The 25,293-nt window shown below is 40.6% G+C and overlaps 1 protein-coding gene across 4 annotated transcripts in view; it reads right to left on the reverse strand.

Annotated features, from left to right (window-relative positions):
* The window catches only part of atp11c (ATPase phospholipid transporting 11C (ATP11C blood group)), a 57,013-nt gene that overhangs the window by 4,417 nt on the left and 27,303 nt on the right, over positions 1 to 25,293 (reverse strand). For 2 of the 4 annotated variants that reach the window (XM_077531606.1, XM_077531605.1), the window contains exons 3-29: positions 22,295 to 22,384; positions 16,916 to 16,996; positions 14,359 to 14,466; positions 13,969 to 14,097; positions 13,040 to 13,128; positions 12,764 to 12,814; positions 11,774 to 11,838; positions 11,612 to 11,693; positions 11,369 to 11,519; positions 10,827 to 11,024; positions 9,027 to 9,197; positions 8,162 to 8,340; positions 8,014 to 8,085; positions 7,845 to 7,918; positions 7,642 to 7,745; positions 7,363 to 7,544; positions 6,852 to 7,118; positions 6,296 to 6,470; positions 6,038 to 6,140; positions 5,810 to 5,955; positions 5,663 to 5,722; positions 5,187 to 5,314; positions 4,122 to 4,257; positions 3,989 to 4,054; positions 3,784 to 3,887; positions 3,549 to 3,705; positions 1,138 to 1,246 (exon numbers count right to left, since the gene is read on the reverse strand). In XM_077531606.1, the coding sequence (XP_077387732.1) occupies positions 1,142 to 1,246; positions 3,549 to 3,705; positions 3,784 to 3,887; positions 3,989 to 4,054; positions 4,122 to 4,257; positions 5,187 to 5,314; positions 5,663 to 5,722; positions 5,810 to 5,955; positions 6,038 to 6,140; positions 6,296 to 6,470; positions 6,852 to 7,118; positions 7,363 to 7,544; positions 7,642 to 7,745; positions 7,845 to 7,918; positions 8,014 to 8,085; positions 8,162 to 8,340; positions 9,027 to 9,197; positions 10,827 to 11,024; positions 11,369 to 11,519; positions 11,612 to 11,693; positions 11,774 to 11,838; positions 12,764 to 12,814; positions 13,040 to 13,128; positions 13,969 to 14,097; positions 14,359 to 14,466; positions 16,916 to 16,996; positions 22,295 to 22,384 (3,273 nt within the window). In that variant the 3' untranslated portion in view covers positions 1,138 to 1,141. The remainder of the gene's footprint in view (positions 1 to 1,137; positions 1,247 to 3,548; positions 3,706 to 3,783; positions 3,888 to 3,988; positions 4,055 to 4,121; positions 4,258 to 5,186; positions 5,315 to 5,662; positions 5,723 to 5,809; positions 5,956 to 6,037; positions 6,141 to 6,295; positions 6,471 to 6,851; positions 7,119 to 7,362; positions 7,545 to 7,641; positions 7,746 to 7,844; positions 7,919 to 8,013; positions 8,086 to 8,161; positions 8,341 to 9,026; positions 9,198 to 10,826; positions 11,025 to 11,368; positions 11,520 to 11,611; positions 11,694 to 11,773; positions 11,839 to 12,763; positions 12,815 to 13,039; positions 13,129 to 13,968; positions 14,098 to 14,358; positions 14,467 to 16,915; positions 16,997 to 22,294; positions 22,385 to 25,293) is intronic. The other 2 variants (XM_077531608.1, XM_077531607.1) reach the window with 1 other exon arrangement.

A 25,293-nucleotide genomic window follows, 5' to 3' on the forward strand; every position in this document is an offset into this window, starting at 1 on the left:
TCCCCTTTGAAATGAATTCAAATCTCATGAATCCATTCCAACTTCCCCCAAATAAACACGTTTGTAACTCGTTTGTTTTTTTTTTAAATATAAAAAAAGGACTATGATATTTACTTATAAGACGTACAGTATTGACATAAATAGGATGCTTTGTTTCTGCCACATTTTGTTTTACTTCAATTCAATGGACATTGTGCTGCTCCTTATTGTGTGCCACCTGGAGGCAGGCCTATGGTGTTTTCAATTATGTGCTAGCAAACTTAAAGACAAAATTATTATGTGATTGTCTTAAACACAACATATGGGAATTATCTCTGTTTAAAGTACAGTTTCACCGTAAACTTAAACTTGGAGTGGCAGTAAACAGCTTAAACAATTTCTTGAAGAATTGTTTACTACTTGCCAAACAGCTCTTATATATATAATTTTTGCTCAAAATTCACAGTAAAAAATAAAGGCACCACTGCACCTACACAAATATTACCAAGACATACGTTAAAGGAGTGTCAAATTTTAATTGTGAAAAGAATCAGGATGAGTATTGTAGCCACAGACCACTTTTCAAACCATGTGACGTTCCCCCGTGCCAATTAAATGTATTGCTCCAGTATTCTGCCCGAGGTTGAAACTAACAACAACAACAACAACAATAATAATAATAATAATAGTTCCAACATGCACACATGACCACGGCACAGAACGATAACCGTTAAGACAGAACCACACAGGGCAGCTGTAATGCTACACATTTACCAGTGTGTGAGCCCAACAACGCCGGCACCATCACACTCAAGACACTTATTTTCTTTTTCTTTTAACAAGCGGGTGATGAGGGGTGAGAGCAGGTAGGCATCAAAAGGGAGGCTGAAAAGGAGCAATTTGGCCACAATGGATGATTTTAAAATGCATAATATGCACACGTGTTGTTGGAGAATGAACACAAATGAACTAGCAATGGTGCATCTCTTCAGCCAACCATTATCAGCTTGCAAAACAAAGCCACACACGACGTCATTGTTTGGAATCGGTGCCTAGTAAAGACTACGGTTAGGAGCCAGGACTGTGGAGACATCAGGTGCTTGGGTTGGTAGCCAGCCTTCGATTGGCTTCGAAAGCCCAGCAGCGGTGGGCTGGTACCTGATTAAACGACAGTATTGGACTCGTCTGTAAAGGTTCTCATGAGCAGGGGCCGGGCTGACGACCGCGGGGACGGGACGCCCCTCGCATTCGACTCAACTGGATTCCTCTGGAAAGGGTGAGGCAAGAGGACACCAGAGACGTAACTAAGCTGGCAAGCATATGAGGGGCCGTCACGGACATGATTCGGGATTACCTTGATTGCGCACGACTGAAACACACACAAAAATCTTGAAATGTTTTCATACTCCATGCAGAAACGAATTCTAAACTTGCTGGGAAAAAAAATAAATGTTTCACGCTAATGCTGTAACAGAATTTTAGTAACTTGTGTGTTTTAGTACTATGTGATGAAAAAGTGCATTTTCATTCGTGTGTAACACCAGAGAGAATTTCAGGAGTGCATTGGTATCCAAACTACGGTCTGGGGACTAGTTACAGCCCACCAACCAGTTTTAACGGCCCTCATCATACATAAAAAAATCCATTTGGACACGGATTGCAACCTTATTCAGTGCTGGAGTCGCCATTTTGATTTGTGAACGGATCCTCCTCCGGATGTGAGATTGTTTTACTATTCCATTTGTGCGTGAGAAAGCGCATTTCTGTAGCGTGCATTCCAATTAATCCTGAATTACGTCCGTCACGGCCTCTCATACAAGCTCACGCACAAACACAGACAAACATTGTCTTACTCTGCCTTATGAGACAAGCAGTACAAATACACAAACAACTTGAAACCACAAGACACAAAGACATAGAAAAAACGTTTTTTTTTCAACAGTAAAGCAGACATAGATGCTTACCTTAATTAAAGCTACATTTTTGACTGAAGTGATTAAGACTGTCGCAACTAAGACATTTAACATGATGCACAACATAAGAATAGGTCCAACCCCTCTACTGTGAGTGGACAAAGTATGATTTGTTATTTCTTTAAACTATTTACAAATGATTTGGCTCATCTGTCTGTTTAAAAAAAAAAAAAAAATTGTACGTGGCTCAAGCACTAACGTTTGACTACCCTAACCAGCCCTGAACTCGCAGCGCACAAACATACACACACATAGACAAACAGAATGCAGTGGCCAGAAAGGGGGCGGGAGGTGGCGGTGCGTGGCACTTGCGTCTCATGCAGACTTGGATGCTCGGACGTGCCGAACAGACCTGACTACGCTGAGCATGCGGCAGCAGCAGACGCAGCTGGGAGAAATGGCTGACACGCTAATGAAACACTTGACTAGATGCGTGTTTTTTTGTTTTTAGCCATAGACTCTCAGTCCTCCTCTGCACTGCACCTCCATATTAAGTGCTGAAATCAAGGTTCGAGCGTGCTTGCTTATTTAATAGAGCGGGAGACTACAGTGATGAAAGGAACAAAAAAGTGCAGGCACAGAAAGAGCAGGGAGAGGCAAACAGAACGAGAAAGAGACCTCAGTCACTCCACGAGAAGCTGTGAGCGCTAGCGGTCTGCGACAACATGAAGATAGTAGAAGTCCCCGAGGAAGGAAGGCGGTGCTTCATCTTTAAAGAAGAGCGGAGGGTCCACGCAGGAGGCGAGAGCAGAGACAGTCAAGCAGAGTGAGGAGAATGGGTTAAGTGCTAAAAGCGGTTCAAGGAGGGAAAATTAGTAACAAGACAAATGAAGCAGTTTGAAAGTCAAGGTTATATAATCACTAGCCACAATATTAGGTACACCTGCACAATTCATTAGCCAACAAAATAGCCAAATCTAAGAGATAATGCTGAGTTTTAATTGACAGTTTTAACGTTGGGTTTCATGCTTGTTGTGAAGAGTGAGAGTTCAAAAATAATTTGAAAGTTATTTATCAAATGTGAAAGTCAACAATACTATTTTTTCCCCTGTAGGCTTTTTTGGATGAGTTTGCTCAACTACTTTTTTTTTTATATTAGAAAAATCGCACAGCAAACCACTAAAGAAAAACATCACAAAATGTAATACATACTGCATTCACGATGTGCTCTTTTAATTTCATTCACAAATTGACTTGGTGTGAAATGTGGCCGACTGGTTGGATACAAATCTTGGAGAGGAACGTACATGCTCTGCTTGTCTCTACATTTCACCATTGCTACAAATAGATGAACAATCATACATTATTTATAATAAATTCACAATTATATTTTTAGTGAGAACTGATCATTTACCAGGGCACACCTGTTGATCTCAGTTAATATAGAGGTGTACCTAATGTTGCGTCCTGTTAAAATTTGTTAAACGGCCAGACTAGCAAAACTAAACGCGCAGAATGGTTTATCTGAAATGTGGTTAAATCCAACAGCAAGAAAAATTGCAAGACTTTCGCAGGTTTAATATTAACAACAAACAAACAAAAATGTTGTGAACGGTCAAGTGTTTGCGTATGTCTGAGTGCGCTTGTCAGCCCTACCTGCTGAGTAAATGGTGTGAAGGGCTTGCGGAAAACGGCCAGAAGGATCTCTGGCAGGAGGCTGAGCAGGATGAGCACGATGATGACCAACCAGGCTGACACCGAACTCAGTATGGCGGCAAACACAAAGTACATACGCTGCTGCCTCAGAAACGGCCTGCGGGCGGGCCCAGAACACAAAAGGTTGACACAAGCTGCGTGAAACAACAACATGTTAGATCAGCTGTTGACTCACCAAATAATCCCTCCCCAGAAGAAGCTGAAAAGCATGTAAAACGCAAGAGAGCCCCATATTACAAAGTGGTTGACCCATGTCCAGTGGCGCGTGTCCAGAGCAAGCTAGGCGGACAGGACAACAAAAGAACAAGATGAAACGTCGGCATTTTTTTTTTTCGACTAAACATGTTCGGTGCATGTTGTTCATCCAAGCTGCTCTTCACCTTTAGTGTGACAGTGAAGACGAGGACAGTGAAGACGATTGTGCCGTATGACCAGTTCCCAAAAACCTGGTAGACAAAGTGCATGAGCTCAAATTTAGAGTACAACGAGTTGAGCGAGGAGCTGAATACAAACCTGGCCGTCATCCTGCAGGGCCGAGTTTCGAAACAAACATCGGACACCGAAGAAGAAGACCAAACCGTGGAAGACCCCAAGTAATGTCCAGTAGAGGAAGGGCCTCCATCGCAACATGGCATTCTTGCGAATCTCTCTTAACATGGCCAAGACAACAAAAAAACCAAAAACAAAAACATAAAAATAATAATAATGCTGATTAATTTTACCACCACAAACATTTAATGACGTATGCTAAAATCTAGATGAATGCCGCCAAAAATGTTAATTGACGTTAACTACGTTTTTTTTGGTCTCTCAATGGGCAGCACAACATCTTGTGTGGCGCTGGTTTGTGAAATCCTAAAACACCCCCCAACTATGGCCAGCAGATGGCAGCATTGCATCTCTTTTCAATGAGCTCGTGTGCATCACATTACGTACATGAAAACATGGCGGATCTTAGGATGTAGAACATTTTCAAGGATGATGTGAATAATCAAAACATTTTTCACATTAAATCTAATTTAGTGTCACTGAAGAAAAAATATGTTAAAGTCACTGAAGTGCACAAAATGTATCTTCACAAAAAGCTTGTTTTCTGTATTTTTCCCCATTTTCACTCGATGTCACTGAAATGACCTATTTCAAATGGTGATTGCAAAAGAACGGAATTAGGTAGATACATAGTTTTTTTTCCTAATGAAAGAATGGAATCCAATCTTTCTTACGGTATTCACTATCCACCATGTTTATGTAGTCCATAGCACACAATATTCTGTTTACCTTGAAAGATGAGTGAAAATGCTCGAAATTGGCTGGCACTTTCGGGGTTGTTTTTTGGATTACGTTTGGCAGTAAAAGAGTTAAAATGTGGGCAATTTAAAGTTAAAACACTTCAACAGCATAAAAAAACAATAGGCTCACTATTAATGAAACAAATACTGATATTTCCCAAATAAATAAACGAATAAATAAATAAATAAACAATCTTCTCCCCTACTGAATCAAAAATGTCTCCACTTCAGGTACATAAAACAAAACCCCCTCCAACTCTGCAGCACTGGGAACGCTTCTGGTATTTACCTGTAGAGGGGAGCATTGCTCAGCAGAGACTGGATGCTGATGTGCTGCTCCAAGAGGCTGTAAGCCAGGATGGGCATAGAGGTGAAGCAGATGTTGTACATCGTCAGATAGGCTGCATCATACAGGGGCTGGGGAGGATGGGCACAATGGGCGGGGGGAGGCGGGGTGACCAAGGGGTTAATATCATGGAGAGGACAAAACTAACAAACACACACATAGACGCACTTAATCTACTAGACAAAAACAACTAATATTTAATTCCTGAACTCTAGTTACTTCCTATATTACCACTGCTATGCTTATGTAGCAGACATTTTTACTATGATGGATGCAACATGCCTGAATCTAGCAAAGAAGTTCAGACATCTAAGGGAAACAACAGAGGGTCAATTTGAGGGTAGATGGGGTGGAGTGAGTTTAAGAGCCACTTATTTTTTTATTTTTAAACCTTTGAAACTTCTCATTTGCATACTCACCTGCTGGGAATGGCCGCAGAAGAACTGGTACAAAAACTGAGGTAAGATGAAACACAGGTTCTGTGGGCAAACGTGGGATATTGACGAGATGATCTCAAAAGCCTGCTCTTAGTATGTCAAGGATTACATGACTCGCTCTTCTCCTACCTTGTAGAAGAAATACTGCACCAAATGTGCAATTCGAACATAGTACAGATGGCCGTGAGCCAGCAGGAGTTTCTTCAGGTGCTTGAGTTTGGGGATGGCATAGTCGCTGTTCCTCACCGCCTGTCGACCCTCTTTACCCTTGATGCCTGAAATACAGAGAAAGGATCGGGGGGGGAGACTTTATAGTAGTAATGACGTATTTGTCGGATTTAGCATGACAATTCTCACCAATGCCAACATGAGCTTCCAAAATCATGCTGACGTCATTGGCACCATCACCAATGGAGAGGGTAATCGGGCTGCCTTTAGAGTTCTTCACCAGTCTTACTACCTGAAGAAAAGAACGCCATATGATTAACTACCAACCAGTCCAGACTAAGCGTACCTAGCTTCTCACCCCCAAGCCAGCTGGGAAAGGATCCAGCTCACCCGAGGTTCTAATGAGGAAATGAAATGAAATTAAATAAATGGACATATTTTTCTGACCTGGGCCTTCTGCAATGGAGCCATGCGGCAGCAGAGCACGGCGGTGCAGTTTTGACAAATCTGCAGGAAGAGGTTCATGTAGTGGCTGGAGTTGGAATCGGTGGAGTTGAGCACCATTGATAGAGTGGCTCCATCAATAATAAAACCGTAGTCGTGACTAGTAACCGACCAGTTCCTGTTTGAAGAAAACAGTAAGTCACTTTTTTTTTTTTTTTTCTTGCAGCAAGTAAGGTGATAACCAAAGTTATATTACAGTCTCCTAAAAAAAACAAAAACAATGTCTAAATCACTGGCAACAAAAGTGAGCACACCCCAATGTGAAATGTCCACATTGGGCCCATTTAGCCTCTCTGGTGTAAATGTGAAGAGTGTTACAGGTTCTCAGGTGCGTTATCACTCTCATTCTATGGTTGCGTATCAAGTTACATTGAGGTGACAGAAAAGAATACTTTACATTATACCATCATTCCTTTAGTGTTGTCCCTTTAAGTAAGCTATCGTTACAAAAATGAGAGGAGGTGTACTCATTGTACACAACAAAAGTTTAGACACCAACCCGCTGATGCCGTTTTCTAAGGTTGGCGCATCTTGCACCGCTTTCTTGTGATACTCGAGCAAGAGCTCGTGTAGCCGTTCCTCGCGCTTCCGACCTCCTTCCTCAAGAGTGCGCACTGTTAGCTCCAACAGCTCCGTGGTCATCTGAAATAGGCGACAGGCAAAACAGGTGGACTTTGCCGTCTCCATTTTGTCTCCCGTCAGGACCCAGATCTTAATGCCGGCCCCCTGCAGAGCCTCCATGGTTTCTGCCGCCTCCTCTTGAAGTCTGCAAATGAAGATTTCTTCATTAACAAAAGCAAAATGTTAAGACTTCAAAATCAAAATGGTGAAATTTGGTTCTGTGGCTCTATTGGCAAAGGTGTAGCTACTAATTTTTTTATTTTTTTAATCTTATTGTTAGAACCACCAGATGGCAGTATCGTCGAACAAAAAAAATGTCCGAGAGGACAGCATGGTTTGGAAGCCGCTTTCATGAAGTTTACAGCTCACACACAACAAAATCCACCCACCGATCTTCAACAGCAGTCGCACCGATGAGGCTCATGCCCGTCTCCACCTCGTTATAAACGGCCACGAGCTTCTCCTCTCTGTCCTGCAAAGCCAGCCGGGCTTCCCTCAGGCCCGCGTCCACCTGGGCATACTCGTCCGTGCTGAGTAGTTTGTACGCCACACACAGTGTTCTGTAGCCCTCCTGCGTCACAGAGCACATCGCATCCAAGGCAGCCGGATATAAATCTTGCTGTGAAATGATTAGAGTGATGTGCAAGGATGTGTCATCATTCGCCCACCTTTGCATTCCGCTCCACGTGCACACGTATCGGTTCCACTTCCTCCTGTCTGACGCGAGGGAAAATGGATGAGTCTGCTCCCTTGCAGAAGAGCACAATATCACCTGTAGGACATTGATAAAGCACACGAGCAGTGTTACGGCGTTGCTACTTGCTGGTAAATAACTCCATGATATTCAAAATAAAAACTTGAACTTGGTCACCTGATTTGCATTTGACAATCACACTCATTCGTCTTCTCACGGGGTCAAAATTCAACACATGAAGCAGCTCATAGCTGCAAAGAGAAAAATTATAATTATAGTAAGACCCAAATGACTTTTTTTTTTTTTTTTTTTTTTTTTTTTTTTTAATATACTCATACTAACTTACACTTCAATTTCTTGGCTCCTGTTTAGGATTTTCATGGCTTTACTTTCCAGACCCAGAAATGTGAAGCCATACCTGCAGGTGGAGACAAACCACCACAACTTCATTGCACATGGTCGGTTTAAAATGACTCCCGCAGCTCGCCCCTTACCTCATGGCACCCTTGACCAGAGCCACCTCATCAGGGGAGGACGCTATGAAGCCCCTCTCATCCGTAGGGACGCGGAGTACGATGGCATCCACCTGGTCGGCCTGGCTGGGCTCGGGGGACTCCTTCACCTGCACCGTGTGGCACAGACAAAGGGCACGCAGAAACAGCTCCTCACGCTCCTAGCGACACATTCACATGGAATAATTATTATTTGAGGCAAAATGATGATGTCTGTGTTTCGGTTAGACAGTCACTGGCTTACAATTGTGCAATCTTCCCAAATGCACTAAGAATTAGTTGCATGAATGTTTGAGTATCAAAAAATGTATTGGAAAAAACATCTATGGTTACAATTTATTTGCGACTGAGAACTAAATGTACTTAAATAGTGGCTCTAAAGGGTTTAACTGATGTCTTCATTATTTTTTTAGGGCATGGCGAAAAAAATAAAAATAAAAACTTGAGCCCTAAAAATTCCTGTGCGACTAGAGTTTTCATTGGGAACTTGCCGGCTGGGTGACGGTCACAAAAGTCAACTGGTTTACGCATCTAATATCATATACAGTAGCTGGAGATTAGATAAAGCTCAAGATTTACAGCCAATTGTCCCAACGGACTTCTTATCAATATACACATTATTGTACCGCAGTCCATAAAGTGTTTCAAGGCACTCATGCCACCAACACTTACTTGAGTGCTGAATACATATGCTGACATGGCAAGTAGAATGTATGTGGGTGACCTGTGAAGGACCTTCCGGAGTACTGAGCGATATCGCAGCCATATGTTGCTGCATGCATGATTTTTTAATTTATTTATTTTTTCCTGTATACAACAGATGGGGTGCTGCCTACCAAACACCTACCGTGCCAGCTTTTTCCTTCAGCCTGGTCACGGGCCCATCTGTGACACAAAATCCGTCGACTTCCGAGTTTGCGTCTCGATTCTTGTACTGGAATCCGTCGATGCAGCACTCGATGAACTCCATGTTATTCTGAGTGAGGGTCCCCGTTTTGTCTGTGAAGACGTACTCCACCTGCAGTCAGAGTACATAAAGAAAAGGAAAAAAACACATTTTCAAAGTCACTTAAAAAAACGTGTTGTCAATTTGAACAGTCAGGCCAAATGAGAGAATAACACTGCATTGATGATTAACCTTGCACAAGGCATTAACTTTGCATCTCTGTCATCTCGATCACCGGGCAAATCGAAATGTCAATGGCAACTGACGGCAATTAAAAGTGCCATAAAACTAAATAAGTCAAAATGACACATGACACCGACTGCTCGGGGTTACTTATTAGCATTTAAAAGTACATCTGTTGTAATCAGACTGGAGATCATCACATCTTGTCAGATAATGTTTCATCATTTTCATAGAAGAATTTAATAGTATTATACTGGCCTCTTATTTGGTTACACCTGCACACTCTAGCAGCTACATCGAAAAGTCTGCCTCTAAAAACATATATTACCGTAAGCACTGGATTATATAATGTGAAATGCTTGAAACATGTAATAGGTAATAAAATATTACACCACCATAAACCACAGTAAGGAAGTGCAACGTAATTACACCTCAGTGTCAATAAAAACAAAAACAACCCCCCCCCCCCAAAAAAAAAAAAAAAGCATTATCATATTCTTAAAAGGCAACTCATTAGAATGTGCAAGTGTGTCTGTTGTGGCTAAGTTTTGTAATGTAAACACTGAGGCCTTTTGGGACCTCTAACTATCTATATGACAAACTAATTGTGCATTATGAGTCATAATGTCCCGTGTGGCATGCAGCTGCTTGCATCCACTTAAGCAAGCCTAAAATGCAGGTATTCCCTGTCAAATATGCTGGCTGCACAAGTCCAACGACAGAACAGCTCCTTTGTTTTGGTTGTACACTTGTAAAAACATTTGGGTTTTAAACAAAAAGTTCCCCCAACTGCCATGGGTTATTTCTCTCTGCTATCCTTTAAAGTTTTTTTGGAAAATGCAGAGCTATTACAAGAACTACAGTCACTTAAATGGTGCAGCAGCAGTGAATTAAATATGAAGTCATTTGTTTTTATTTGCTTCTACGCCAATCATCAAAATGCATCACAAATGTGATCAAGTGACTCTGCCGGTTTGTGGCACAAGGAAGGTTGGGCGTTGATTTATATAATAGTAGGGACAGCCACTTTTTAATTTAATTTAATTTTTTTAATATAAAGTTGTCGGACCTAAAAAATAAATAAATCATGTATTCAGTGAAAAGCATAGCAACCTTAAACTATATTATATTGGATTTGTTCCCCTGAATAATTAAAAAAATGAAAAAAGATGGTGTCCTTCAGTTTCCCTACAAGCCGACGATACAGCTGCTGTGCACGACATTTTCAGATTGAAAGTGTGCTATATTTTTCTCATGGATTTCAAAGACATTCACAAGTCTCATGAAAGCTCCATGATTTACTAGCCAGCCTCACAATTCAACAAATCACACCTCCCACTCATTCCCTGGTTACGCGTGGTGAGGGTGTCATAAGTCTGGATGGGAGAAAACGCATAGATGAAAAATGGGCACGCTCAGGTGTGTTTAAAAAAAATAAAAAATAAAAATACGCACGAACCGGAGAATGTAGCCCTCGGTGTATGCAATCCAAGCCCGATGATCTCTGGAAATACCGACCTGTCCCAGTTCCTCATTGAGGTCGGAGGTGTTGACCAGCGCCCCCTCCTTGATTTCAGGGTCAAAAAAGTCCTTGTCCCAGGTGATGAAGAAGGATCCCAAAAACTTTTGCATCTCAACCGTCACGTACATGGATACGGGAATGATGAAGTTGAAGAGCACCATGAATGACAGGAAGTCAGTGAACATCTTTAGATACTGGTGAGAGAGGGAGGGACATTAATCTTACTTTTGTGTACCAACAACTATTTTTGCTGCAATGTTGGTGTAATAAAGCATGTTGTTTGGACTGAAATGTTAATAGTTTACTGGCGCATAAGGTTAACAGTCAATGAAATGGGCAATTTCACACTGCTGGTCTGCAATGCAGTTTTCACACCGCATAATTTTATTAGAGCGGATCAGTAAAGGGTGACGCTTGTAAAACAAGATTAAAAATATGGCGCATGAAGCTGTTGCCTCAGACGATACAACAGTACTCCCGTGGCTACCATACACAATGTAAATCAGTGATTTGACGCCAGGTAGACTTGTCTACGTACCACATTGGTGTCTCTTTCTTTCTGGGTTTTCTCATTGTACCAGGGCTCATCCTGCCCAGGCTTGCTTTGCCACACATACTTGAGCGTCGTGCACACCAGGGCCTTGCTCACCAAAATGCAAAGGTACACCAAAAGAAAGGCATTGATGGACCTGAGAGCGGAGAAGTCAAAATGCACGGGTTAACTCAAAAAGGTTAGCTTCACGCACGGGTAAACATAAAGGAACTTTTGGCGTAAACTTACTTCTCCACAGCCGAGCGTTTCTGAGACTTGCCCTGATAATTGAGAGCCATTTTGGTCTCCATGCCAGTGTAAATAGCAACACCTTAAAGAACAAGCGCAGGTGAGTACTTATACTTTGCGACTTTTGGTGATACAAGATGATGCAAGTGAAAGTTCACTCACCACAGACTTTCTGAGTGTTCTTTAAAGTCGCCCCTTTAAGCAGCAAGTTCTCCGGGCCCAAAGACCTGCACGGGATCATCACTTCAGTCAGACAGTGGCAGTAATTCCACATTCTTCCCATTTCCCTTAACTCATTCAAACCCCAAAACATATATGTTTTTTAATATTTTGTCCTGCACTCCCGAAAACATTTTCATGTTGTTTTTTTGTGTTTGTTTTTTTGTTTTTTGTTTTTATTGTAGAGTATAGAGATGGCTTTGATACAGCTTCTGACATGAAGAGGTGGCTTAAAGAAATGGTAGTTATTACAAAAAACAGCCAGCAGGTGGCAGCAGAGTGCAAGAGATCAGCCAGGGCCATGTTGCAACAAGCTCTTTTTGCCAATGTTTTCACCAGGAATGTGAATATTGATGAATCTTAGCTATATTCTAATGCTAATTGTTGCAAAACAGAAACATATACAAACATCCTTTTTTCCTGATGAAAGAAGAGACTCTAATCTTTCTTTTGGTAGGTTCCATGTTTTTATAGCAATAGAACAGAATATTCCGCGGACCTTGCAAAATCTGTCAAAATCCAGTAAAACAGCCGGTAGCGAAGGGGGTTGCTTCAGTGAAAAAGGCTGGGAATGAATGAGTTAATGGAAACCTGGCAGCCCAGCTGGCATTGTCTCTAAAAGGTGCATGAGGGACAGTGGTCCGTATGACTGCAGTCAGGGCCGTTTGTGGCGGCGAGACACTGGCGTTTGTTTAAAACAGCGGCCATTACGAAGGCAGCCTGTGACAAATGTCTGCAGTACGGGAACGCTCTGGAAGGAGTTTCTGAATCCAAGCCAGCCCCCTTTTAATTTGTCCAGCGCACTACTATTACTATAAAGGATCAATAAAAGAATGATTTGCTGGCGATGCAAACGGGTGCCTAAGTAAACTGTGTTTTAATCAGGCTCTGACTTAAAAGTGAGCTTGCTGGACAAATATTGAGTGCTCTCACCTCACTGCAGGCTCCTGATTGCTTTTGTAGATGTGCATACGGCCGACAAACCTGGCACAAAAATGCACATGCATTAAGGACTTGCTGAGCAGAACCACAGATGTTATTGTAGTGATCAGTTTTTTTCTTTCCAACAGGATATCAGAATTTTGTCTACATTTTGTTCAACAGCACACACAGAAATTCTTTTGGTTAAAACCCTAAAAACCGTGAATTAAATGACGCAACGCAGGCTTGCAGGGTGAATCTGTTCCAAGTCACTTGACGAATACCTACTTATAAAGGTCAGGCTGGGGCTGTTCACACTCCAGAGTGGCACTGAGGCATTCCAGATCCTTCTCTATGTCTGGAACAGTATAGTGTGTCTGGAGATGAGGAAGAGACAGTCTCATGAATGTGACAATGGAAAAAAACGGCAAAACTGATTAAGAATATTGATATTTTGATAGTTTGCATATGATTGTCATCTAAATTTTAGCACTAGTTTTTATATACCCGCTCAGTTTTCATACAAAAAAAAAGTGTGACAGCCATGAATTTCGTAGAATCAATGCATTTTTTTTTCCTGTGTAGAAAACCCCCAAAACAAACAAACAAACAAACAAAAAAAAAGACTACAAAGTGTTAAGTTCTGTTTTTTTTTTTTTTTTTAGTACAGCGCATGTGGGTGAGGTTTTGGAGATAACCCGAGATTTTATTTTTTGTTTTTTTTTTGTTTTGTTTTTTTGTAACAAAAGTTCATTGTTGTTGGACTGTGATTCGATGTGGATGGAAGTAAAGAACGTGTTCTCAAAACGACTGTGGTTATTGGATTAACACAAAGTGCATCCCTTCCCTAAATGTAAGATTCTATTAAAAATTCAAAGCAATAATAACCTTTCCGGTTTGCTCGGAAAGACTCAGATAGTGAACCTAAAATGTTGAATGTTCAATTAGTTGTATTTATTTTGCAGTTTTCCTTATGTAAAATTGTAGTTATCCTTTTATACTATGTATTTCTTGGTGCCGAGAAGGGATTAATGGGATTTACATTATTTCTTATAGGACATAATGTTTTGATTTCCAAACGGTTTGATTTTGATCAGACTTGCTGGAACGGATTCATCATGAAAACAGAGGTTCCACTTTAATGTGCAGTTGTTGTCGCTCCCCCGTTTGTTAGGTTCTTCCCGTTGTTGTTTACACCTGAAAACAGCTCCACTTACTTTATGGTTAGACTCTCCATCCAGACTAGCAGTGGTAACAAAACAAGTGTCGTCATCCCTGCTGGATGTGAGCAGGATTAAATCACAGGGAAAGGTCTCATCTTCCTCCACCTCCAAAACGTCTCCCACCTAAGAACAAAGAAAAAGTGTTTTTTTTTTGTTTTGTTTTTTTGGCCACTACATCACATCTCACAAACGGCCGTGCATCCATCTTGAATATCCTAACATTATTGTTGCACCTCATACACAAGACTTACAAAAATACATCCTCGACACATTCATCACCATAAAAGTGAAATGTCATGTGTTTCGCAGTTACATTTCTTCCACAAATAAACCTCCTGGGAAATCGCTATTTCCCTAGAGCCCGGCGGAAATGCTGTAAGCTACCTTGATCTTCTCGCTCTCCTTCCGTAGCCTCAGACCGTTTTCAAGCACTGTCACTGGGTACTTGTTCACCTCATTGTCAGCCTTGTGTCGTAGCCAGTCCTCATAGCCCTGCAGTCAGAATGGCACATTTTGATGTATGTGTCAAAAAAAGTAAATTCAAACCTTCTGGCGCAGTGTTTTTCCTCAACAATCACATGGGAACTGAGGAATGAAGAAAGGTGTGTGTGATCAGCATTAAGCAGTTCCATTGCTATGTGCATCAGGTGCAAAGGAGCACTTGCGGAGACTATAGCGGGTGCATTTAAAAACTACTCAAGGGTAGGGATGGAGACGGATGTGGTGGTGCAGCGATAAATAAGGTAAAGAGGCGAACCCGAAGGTGAGCCAAGGCAGGGCCTGAGCCAGAAAGTAAGATTACAGGGAAAGGTGAAAGGAGAGTGATGATGCCAGGTGGTTGGAAAAAAAAAAGAAAAAAAGGTGGGAATTTGAAAGGAACAAAATTATATTGCAGCAGCTATTTGCATGCACTTTGGGGCGGGGAAACGTCTTATAAGAACCTACATACTAGGGCTGGGTATTGCCGCCAACCTCACGATACGATACGTATCACGATACATGGGTCACGATACGATACGTATCGCGATACATATGTATCCCAATACTTGATCTTCACGGTGATACGTATCCCGATATATTTCATTAATTTACTTGCATTTTAGAATAACAGTTATATGTACACCTAAAGGATATGTTTGTTATGCTGACTGACAAAAATATTTTTTGTTAGCAGCTCTTCTGGTTTACCACCAAGCGGCATGCCTGGTTTAAATGTGCACACACTGCAGAACAAGAAGCAGCTTTCACAGACACACCAGGAAAATGTATTCATATTTATGAGCCGATAGGAGCAAAAATATCAAAGTATTAATATTACAGCTCTAAAATGTGCTTATTTGACGTATTTGGGGAAATAAAAACAGCATTTTTTTCCATGTAACACATTCTATTTCGTTTTTAAACAAAATATACGAAAATTGGTACATTAAGACACGTGCCATGTTAAGTTTAGAAGTAAATAAATAAGGAAAGAAATACATAAAAAAGTAAATAAAAAATAAATAAAACTGCCTATTTAAAGTTAATGAGCAATATCGATTCTGATGCCTGCGTATCGATACGTGTATTGTAATGAGGCTTGCAACGATATAATGCCGTATCGATTTTTTGAGCACACCCCTACTACATACAGTAAATAATTATACATTTTAAGATCACAATTTTGAGGTTAGCATTACCCCTGTAGTATACACAAGTTGGTGGATGCGCCTCACAATTCACATATATGAAACAAAAATTGTGACCGCAACATTCTTCTCGGTAGTGAGTCAAATTTAAAAGACATATTTATTTTCACTTTATAGGGACTTTAAACAAATATGCCCCTGCTCAGGCTTTCAAAAACATTACTTGACCTGCATTAGAGGTAGACCAATATGTTATTTTCAGTGGCGATATCGATTATTATAGTGAAGGGGGCCGATAACTGATATTTGTAGCAGATATTTGCAGTACAAAGCAATATGTTAAAAGAAAAAAATAATACAATGACAAAGACTTAACTTCATTGATTTGCCTATAAGCATGTTTATTAAACAGCTTTTCAATATGTTAAAGTTTCTTTTTCTTATGCAATAGGCTACAAATCTATGTTTTGCAGGGAGCACCCAGGCACTGCTATCTTTTAAAGTTTAATTAAAACTTCAACAAATAAATAGCTCCCAACCAAAAATTCTGTATCATTAAATGTCAATATTTTAATTCATGGCATCATAACTATGTTTTAATTACAAACAAGTGCATTAAGTTACCAGGCTCACCAGAATGTCTTAGAAATGTAACTGACATTTTAAATAAATAATTCTCTGAAGGCTACCCAATTTTAGTATGATCTGTTATGGGCCAGCGAATTTAAAAAAAAAAGGCAGATGCCGATATGCGTCAAAATGCAGCTTGGCCGACAATCGGTCTATCCCTAATCTACACATCTCGCTTGAAACTTCAGTCAATAGCTTAACGAGACATTTGACTTTTATAGAAAAAAAAAAATCAGCTAGAATGTCACACCGTTCCCTTTTAAAGCCATGCCAAAAGGCCATCCACCTCTATCAGTGGGGCCACATTCATTTTTTATAGAAGGAAGTCCGCCCACTATTGTGCATTTCAAAGCCCCAGCGGTAGACCAACTAAAAAGTCAGTCGTTAAACAATACATCTGAAGAGGGGACACGGCAGCAACAAAAGAAAAGAGTGGCGCTCATTGAAAAGTTCCCTGTGGTCCATCCTTCAGAGGCCCATTTTCTGTCTTCCCTAATCAGAATTCAACAGCAGTGCATTATTACAAAGTCCAGGAGAGCATTAGTCATGTACATTTCAGGAAAAGGACAGACAAATGGAGACTTGTTATATAATGAGGAGGAAGTCTATGATTAGGAGACAAGTGTTATGGGGAAATTATTATATTATAAACACACACAAAGCTTGACATGCAGGATCCTTACCTGCTTGATCGCCGTCACTGTAATCACAAAAAATAAGGGTAGGCCACTGGTGACTGGGCTGGTGGGGGTGTCCACTATCACCTATTGGAGTGTAGGGGGGGAAGACAACAACACTTATCAAGACTACACTCCACTTGTAACTGTCAAATTGAGAAGATAACGGCTTGCTTTGAATCTGCACATTGCGCAGTTGATCAGCGGCAGATGCGTATTGGTGGGGTTGCGGTGGGACAAAAGAGTGAGGAAGTGGTTTAGGCAGGCCTCTTTCGCTTCCAGTAAATGCAGGGTATAGTCTGTGTGTTGGAGAGACTACTCCCCTGAACCGTGAATAAGTCAAGTTTTGGAGCAGCTGGCTTAATCTGTCAGCACCACCGTGCCACCCCAAAACATTGTCGGACTAACATTACCGGTTTGATGTCTGTAGTATGTGAACAAAAGCTGAAGCATGTGAGTTTTCCCTTGCAACAACTGGCAGAGTTTCAGAATTTGGAGCAGTAATCGGGTAATAATCCCCGCAAACAGCCCGTTGAGGAGCACCACCTGACCAAAGCTTTGCGCTAAAACCACACAAACGGCTTTCTATAACCGCTATGAGATTTACACTGGAATTTATGATCCTAGTCTCCCTCACTGGAGCAAGAACACAATCACCTATAAAAGGGGGACTAAAAGCAGGGTGCAAATACACACGACGATTTTTAGAATGTGACACTTTATTTCTCTCGCCAACAGTGTCCATTACAATTACATGCAAATTGAAATTATGCTAATTAGGTGATAACATCATTTAGCGACTTTTAGGACAGCCAATAGCTACTTTCCTTACTGAGGAGTTGGAAACACTGGAGGTTAATGGTAGCCTACTAAAACACGGTTGAAAACTCATTGAACAGGTTTAATGTTTACAATTGTTCACCCTGTGGCTTTAAAAGCAGATTAGGGAGTAAATTTCCTCTTAGTCTTTAAAGGTGTCAGATGATTAGGCCTTTGTTGACTTTGGAAAATGCTCAAATTTGAACATAGATAAAAACATACTGTGATGACATAATAAGTACCGGTATGCAAAGGATTGTTTGAATTTGTGCCATATTTTTGCTTAAATTCTATGGACATCATGCTGCTCATTCTGGTTCTTTGTCATTGTTTGTTCACATCATATGAACTGACCTAAGGGAAATCCATGTGGTGGTTTTAATGACACAGCGTGTTATTCTTTGTTTTGTTTGTCAGTAAACTTCAACTGGGAGCGGCAATAAATAGCTTAAAGCTTTTTTTTTTAATGAACTATTCATGTGTTGATGCTTGCTGTGAAGTGAGTGGAGTTTTTTTCCCCGCAATAAAACTGTCCAAATGACAGCCAGTATCTCGAAAAACTTTTAACCGGTTTAGCATCTCAAGGCACCACTTAACTATTTTAGCTATTAGTAATGAACCTTTTAGTAATCGATAATGTATGTTCTAATGCCAACCACTCAATACCATTCTGTGAACTAGACTGGTGGCTAGGGATGGACTTAATAATCAATTACTTGATTGATGGTTGAGAAATCGATTGGCTTCGAACTAATCGTGTCATCGAGCACCTGAGGCAAAATAAACCGCATTATCTGGTCTCATCCAGTATTAGGGTCTAAAATAACAACGTGCAAAACAGAGATGTATTTTATTATAATTATTTAGCTATTTTTAACAAAAAAAAGTTGTTCATAATTAATCTTCATTAGCCATGCCTAAAGACGCATTCGAGGAGTGAAGGAGTCACTGTCCAAATGGAGCCCTTCTCATTAGGGCTTCACGATATTGGAAAAACATGCGATATGCGATATAGTGATAGATATTTTTGTGATATTTAACATGTCCCTAAATGACATTTTATTATCTACTTTATCATGCGGCTCAATGTATTCTTAATTAATTGTAACTACCTCTCGATAATGTTCAACTATTGGATGGCTGTGCACATTTTCGTTAAGTACACTGTGTTCCAACTGTTTTGCATTTGCATTTGCATTATAAGGGTTGGAATGCCCATGTAACTACTAGGGGCGTGGAAACCAAATAAAAAGAGAGGGTAATGAGGGGATTTTTTTTTCCCAGAGTGCAGTAGTAAATTGTATCAGTCAGTTCCTCTCCTCTCTCCTCACGAGCTTTGAACTGAGTGTCTTCTCTCCTTTTTTGTCATGTTTAATAAATGTCAAACAGGTAAACCCTAGTCTGACTGGTCAAATTCAGATAAAAGCATACAATTCCATATCAAACTTATTGCATGTTTTCGCGATATGCATATTGCCTAGGCCAATATCGCGATATTGATATTTTTTGGATATATTGTGCAGCCCTACTTCCCATCCCCCTAAAATAAAAGCGACAGCAAAGCTTCCGTCACATGCTTGGAAAGGAGAATTGACTGATTAGAGGAAGCTTAAACACAAACAACCAAGAACTGTAGACAGCATGTCCCTGTGATGCACCATCCAGATGGTCAAACCACAGTTTCGGAGAGAACACGCGACAAAGCAGACTTGCGGTCAAAAGTACTGTTTGATTCATCATTTGTCATCTCTGTGACAATTAGAATAGCAAATTCAGACTATAAAAAGCGATCGCCGTTCCTCAAAATAGTCCGGTATGGACTATCTTCAGCACAACACCCATATTTGGAATAGCAATGTGTCAACTCAACGCCCTTTGTGGTTTTAATAGTACAGCCAAAAATGCAAGCAGCGCTCATCAATTGAGTATAAAGTACACAAAACAGATGTTCTCAATCACAAGAGTCTTGCAACACTTGTGCAAAATGGCCAGGTCTGTTTCACACTCTGCACCAAATGCAAAAAAAAAAAAAAAAAAAAAATCTCAGTGCTGTTGTCGATGTGCTGGTGTGATTATCAACCCAGCGCAAATCTCCTTGTATCAGCTTGGAAGTGTGTCAAAGTGAGAGACAGACAGCAGGACCCCAAGTCCCAGGGCAACGTGTGTACACACGTTTGTGCGTGCGTCTTCCTCCTTCACTTCCCACTTCATCCCTCCTTCCACCCCACCCGCCCTCGTCTTCACTCTCTTGAGCTTTCAGTGCCATGTCTCGTACTCTCTCACGGCATTCTATTCCCATTTGATCAAAATTCGTGCAAAGACACGCAGGGCTATTTATAGGAGAGTGGTGCTTTTTTATCAGCCTGTGCCTATTTGTGGTGCTCAGAATCACACACAGGGCTTCCTGGCTGCTGACGTTTGCAGTGCGGCGCTGCAGAGAGGAGTGGGGGGGGGGGCGCTGCGTGAGAGGGGAGGCACGAGAGAACTAAAAGAGGGGGAAAGACACCAGATGACAAAAGGGGAAGAGAATAAAAGAGTTTGGAGGAGCTGTGACATTTGCTTGATGGCGCAGCACTTACGTGACGCCGGCTCTCACGGGGGAAGTGAAAAAGGTTTATTTCTGTCCAAGAGATGTCAGGCGGGGGGAAAGACCGAGTGCACGTAAGGTCTCAATACCTGCTTATCTCCCCTCCTTGCTTTCTTTGATATATTAGAACCTCCCACATGGGAAGAAGAAGAAGAAAAAAAAAAGTGGTTAGAAATAAAGCCCTCAAGAGAGTTTGGATTAGTGGAGAAATGCCAGCCAGGCTGCAGCTTGTGTAAACAGTTTTCAGCAAACCCAGGACACCCGTGACGCCATAGGTCCTCACCGGCCACAACATTAGGTACAGTGGCAAACTCAAATGACTCAATCCAATAACTTGTTAATAACTTTATGTTGGATAGACAATGCTCATTATTTTGACTGTGGGGCGGAACTACAATGCATCATGCTGACCCCTGCATAAAAGTTACTGAATAATCTATTTCAAGTTAGTTACCAAAAATTTTCTTTACAATAATGTTATATGCAGTCCCACTAGTCCAAAAGACAGCATTCTGATTAATATTGTGTTTATGGAAAATGAATGAAGCATCAAAATCCAGCCGTTTTTATCAATCTTAGTGGGCGCCATTTTGAACAATTGCGATCAACTTAAAATGACAACAAAGTTGCTCAGGGCTCAGCAAGCGACCAATCACTGCTCATCTGGCCATGTGACATTCGCAAGCTGAGCCGTGATTGGTTGTTACGTGAATGCTGATAAACTGGTTATATATTTTAGGCGTAAACCAGCTTGCATCATTATCTACGTAAATTAGAGCTGACAAAAGTAATCGATTAATTGACAAGTAAAACTACTTTAATAATAGAGTAATCACTTGGAGCCATTTTTAAATTTAAAATTGTCCAAATCCTCTGATTTCAGCATATCAAGAGTAATTGTTCCCTGATTTGTGTAGTTCTTCATGAAAGACTGTCTAAACATCCGTTTTAACTTTGGAGAACAAGGACCGAACCAGTAACACAGTACCACATCAATCCCCCCAATGCCCGTTTTTTTTTTTATAAATCACTATACGAATACTGAACGAAGTACGAAATAAACACCAATCACTGGTTAAAAACAGTACTTTTTAAATACACTTTAATACAAAATTAAAATGAATCTGATTAGTCGATAGACTAATCGATTCTTAAATATTCGATAGTGACAGTAATAATGTAAATGGAGTAAAGCCAGTTCTTTTCTCCTCGTAGTGCAATTTATACGTTTTGTTTGTCCAAATCCCTCAAATTAGTGAACTGAAATGTCCTACTCTTTGTATAGACTAGAGCATTAAAAGAGTGTACGTGAATGTGCGACAGCGAGAGGCACACACACATGCACAGTCAGCACAAAGTGAATTGAAAAACCGAAACACCGCTGTTTATAAGGGCGTACCATTCCGTATTTCACTTCTTCTGTGACACCAAGCTGGTCAGTGCAAGCAGCATCTCCTGGGTCAGTGCTCTCAAGGGGTTTTGACTCATTCGGCTCCATTAGCTGAGTCAAACCAGACAAACTGAAGTATACAGGCTGTCATGTCAACAGGCAGGGAGGAAAGAGTCAACACCACACCACTTGATAATGACGGAATTTCCTTTGTGGCCCCCAGATGTTTCCTAGTTTAGCATGTTAGCTTTGGGCTTTGTGAGTCAGTCACTCCGCAGGCTCATTCAGTCAATATGTAATGACAGGACGCACCAGAGCGACTGTTTACACTAGGACCTGTTTGTAGCTACCGTTGTGGTGACAAGCTGCGGGGGAAGACGGATTTGCATGGATCGGAAAGAAGGAGGGAGAGAGGGAGAAGTAAGGGAGGCAACAAGTGCCTTTATATTTTTAAGGGTGGTTCGCTGAAGACCGCAAAGCTGAGCGGGGATAACTGCAGCAACTGCAGGGCCTTTGTCGAGCAATTTAATATTTGAAGCTGACAAAAACACCGCGTGACGAGTGGCTGTTTAGTGAATGACTTCCTCACCTGCACCAGGAAGATGATAAGGAAGTAGAAATTGGCAATTCTTCTGAACTGTTCAAACAAGTTCTTTGGTAAAAAGTTCCACACGGTGTACTGCGGGAAGGAAACAAATACGTTAGTGATTACATGCATAGTGCCACAAATAATTTTACAAGTATTTAATAATTACAAGCATGCACGTATTCAGTCTGGGGAAGAAGAAGAAAACCAAAAGGCAAAGGCGAACAAATTTGACTTTGTCTAACTAGAGAGGAAAAAGGGGCGACTTGTTTTGTGCTGATTAAAACTGGAGATTTATCACCTTGAATTTCAATGAATAGTGCCAGTGAACCGATGACATTGGCAACTGTTTTGGCAGATTATTTTGCATGTTTGGAAGTGAGAATAACTGCTGCTGATGTCATTAGCACAGAAGCAGGGCCTTTATCTGCTAGCAGACAGATCCATGCCATGCTGCTAACTTGGCATTGTGGAAAACTGATGCGCAGGACAAGTACTTCTTGAAATGTTACTTTCGGCCATGGTACGAAGGCCATTCTTACACAACAAGAAAATATAACACTGAAGCCAAATGGAGACTATAACAACAAGCACAGCAACATGTTCAACGAATGCTGACACATTTGTTGAGTACAAAGGTTTTGCAACTTTGTTTCTTTCAACTAAAAATGACAAAGGAAGCCATGATAAATCTACACAGACATCTTGTATTTCTCATTTGTGTGCAAACCTATACTTTTTTTTGTTGTTGTTGTTGTTTTTGTTTGTTTTTTCAAATTATTAACCACTCTAAATTGTTGAAAATAGTTTGTGGGCAAATATATCAACTCTACTGGACAATTGATTGAACTGTCAGAAAATTCCCATAACGCCACCATTCCCTCCTTCCACGGAAACCTTGGCATTATATTTCTATAAGATTAAGTCAGAAGCAAGTAGGAAATGTTCGATGGACATTAATGGGTGAAAATAGTTCAGTTAGATACAACTGAGTTGGCAATTTTAAAGAAAAAACCCAAAATCAAAAGCGGTACATTTTTCAATGCGAAAGGAAGCGCATCAGCCAAGAAGGTAAGATTGTAATTTGCACATTAGCCACACGTATCTGCACGAACACATTCAAATCTTTTTTTTTTTGGTTAAGCCCCGATTCTTATTTGCCCTAGGTTGCTATTTTTGTGCGCACAACAAAAAAAGCCACTTGCCATAGGAAAACAAATGCCACAAAGTCTTGAACGTTCAGGTTTTCAAATATAAACAGATAAGAATTGTAAGAATCGACAAGCAGAGTTGTGGCGAGGTAAGTATGCACGCCAGGTTGGAAAAAGGAGCATAGTAGACTACAATTCCCATCGCGAGATGCTGTGACTATCGCGTGACCGGTAGCGAGACTGGGAAAATCTAACATGGCGGCGCTCTGTTGCTAAAATAGAATTAGCTTTATATTTCTAATTAAACCCGAATTTAATGATTAGATAAATTCGATTTTTTTCTTTTCTAAGAAAGATCGGAAATATTATCCAGTGTGGACGACCTCGAACGTTTTATTGACGATCATTTTTATAGCTGCGCGATGGATGAGCCGGCGGCTAGTCGGGATAATCCTTCGAAAAAAAAAAGGAAAAATGACTCGTCAACAGACACGGACGATTTAGCAACCGCCGACGTATCGGTGAGTATGCTGGATTCCATAAATAAAAAACTTGACGTCCTCTGTCTTATCCGCGAGGACGTCAAAGAATTAAAGGCAAGTTTGGAATTCGTTAGCCAACAGGTAAGCGATCTCCAATGCGATAACTCCGAGCTACGCTCCTCTCTCGTCGCTGTCACAGCCGAGTTGGAGACGATTAAAAAGGAAAATAAAATGCTAAAGGAAACGGTCTTAGATGTTCAATCCCGTAGTATGCGGGAAAATCTAATATTCTCAGGTATATCCGAAAATTCTCCAGATAATCCAGAGGGTGAGATAAAAAAATTCATGACATCATCGCTAAAGATCCCACAGGAGACGGTAAATAATATCTCTTTTCACCGTGTACACCGGCTCGGAGCTCGTAAGGGCAATAAGCCCCGTCCTATTATTGCTAAGTTCGAACATTTTAAACATAAAGAATTGGTAAAAAGTAAAGGACGGGAGCTCAAAGGGACATCTTTCGGGATGAATGATCAATTCCCAAGAGAGATAAACGAGCGGCGAAAAGTACTGTTTCCTATCATGAAACAAAATAGACAGGAGGGTAAACGGACTTCGATGGTCGTTGATAAATTATATATCGACGGCCAGCTATTCCGAAACCCAACCTCGACCCCTTGGCTGTTCTAACTGACAATTGGTAGAGCCGAGCATTGTGTGATTATTTGACGTAGGTATATGTATATGTATGTGTATGTATATGTGTATATATGTATATATATGTATATGTATATGTATGTATATGTATGGATAATGGGTTACGAAATAGAATATGAATTTATATTATGCATAGGCTATATAGTAATAATAATAATAATAATAATAATAATAATATAGAAATATATTCTTAAAAAAAATAAATTAATAATAATAATAATAATCTCGCTTAGGTCACCATTTACTGGTGTATTGTTATGTTGAATCCCCCACAGATTTCCTTCACACTCACTTCCCCCCACGTTTCTTCACTATTATACTTATCTACTTGCTATCTCTCTCTTTATATAAATTATATAAATTGCCTAATTACTCTTTTGCTATCCTACAATATGTTAATATTAATAAGAAGCTTATATAGATGTATACATAAGACTGAGTCTATATTGCTTGTATGCAGAAATTAGTTCTGGTCTCCTGGAATGTGTGTGGCGCTCGCTCCCAGGCAAAAAGAATAAAAATTTTAGACCATCTCTCAAAATTTAAGGCAGATATTTGTCTCCTACAAGAAACCCACTTACAAAAATCAGAAGAAAAATTATTTATAGATAAAAATTTTAGTCAAGTTTACTCTGCCTCCTATAATAGTAGA

Source organism: Festucalex cinctus, chromosome 9 (assembly GCF_051991245.1).
Source record: "Festucalex cinctus isolate MCC-2025b chromosome 9, RoL_Fcin_1.0, whole genome shotgun sequence".
NCBI lineage: Eukaryota > Metazoa > Chordata > Actinopteri > Syngnathiformes > Syngnathidae > Festucalex > Festucalex cinctus.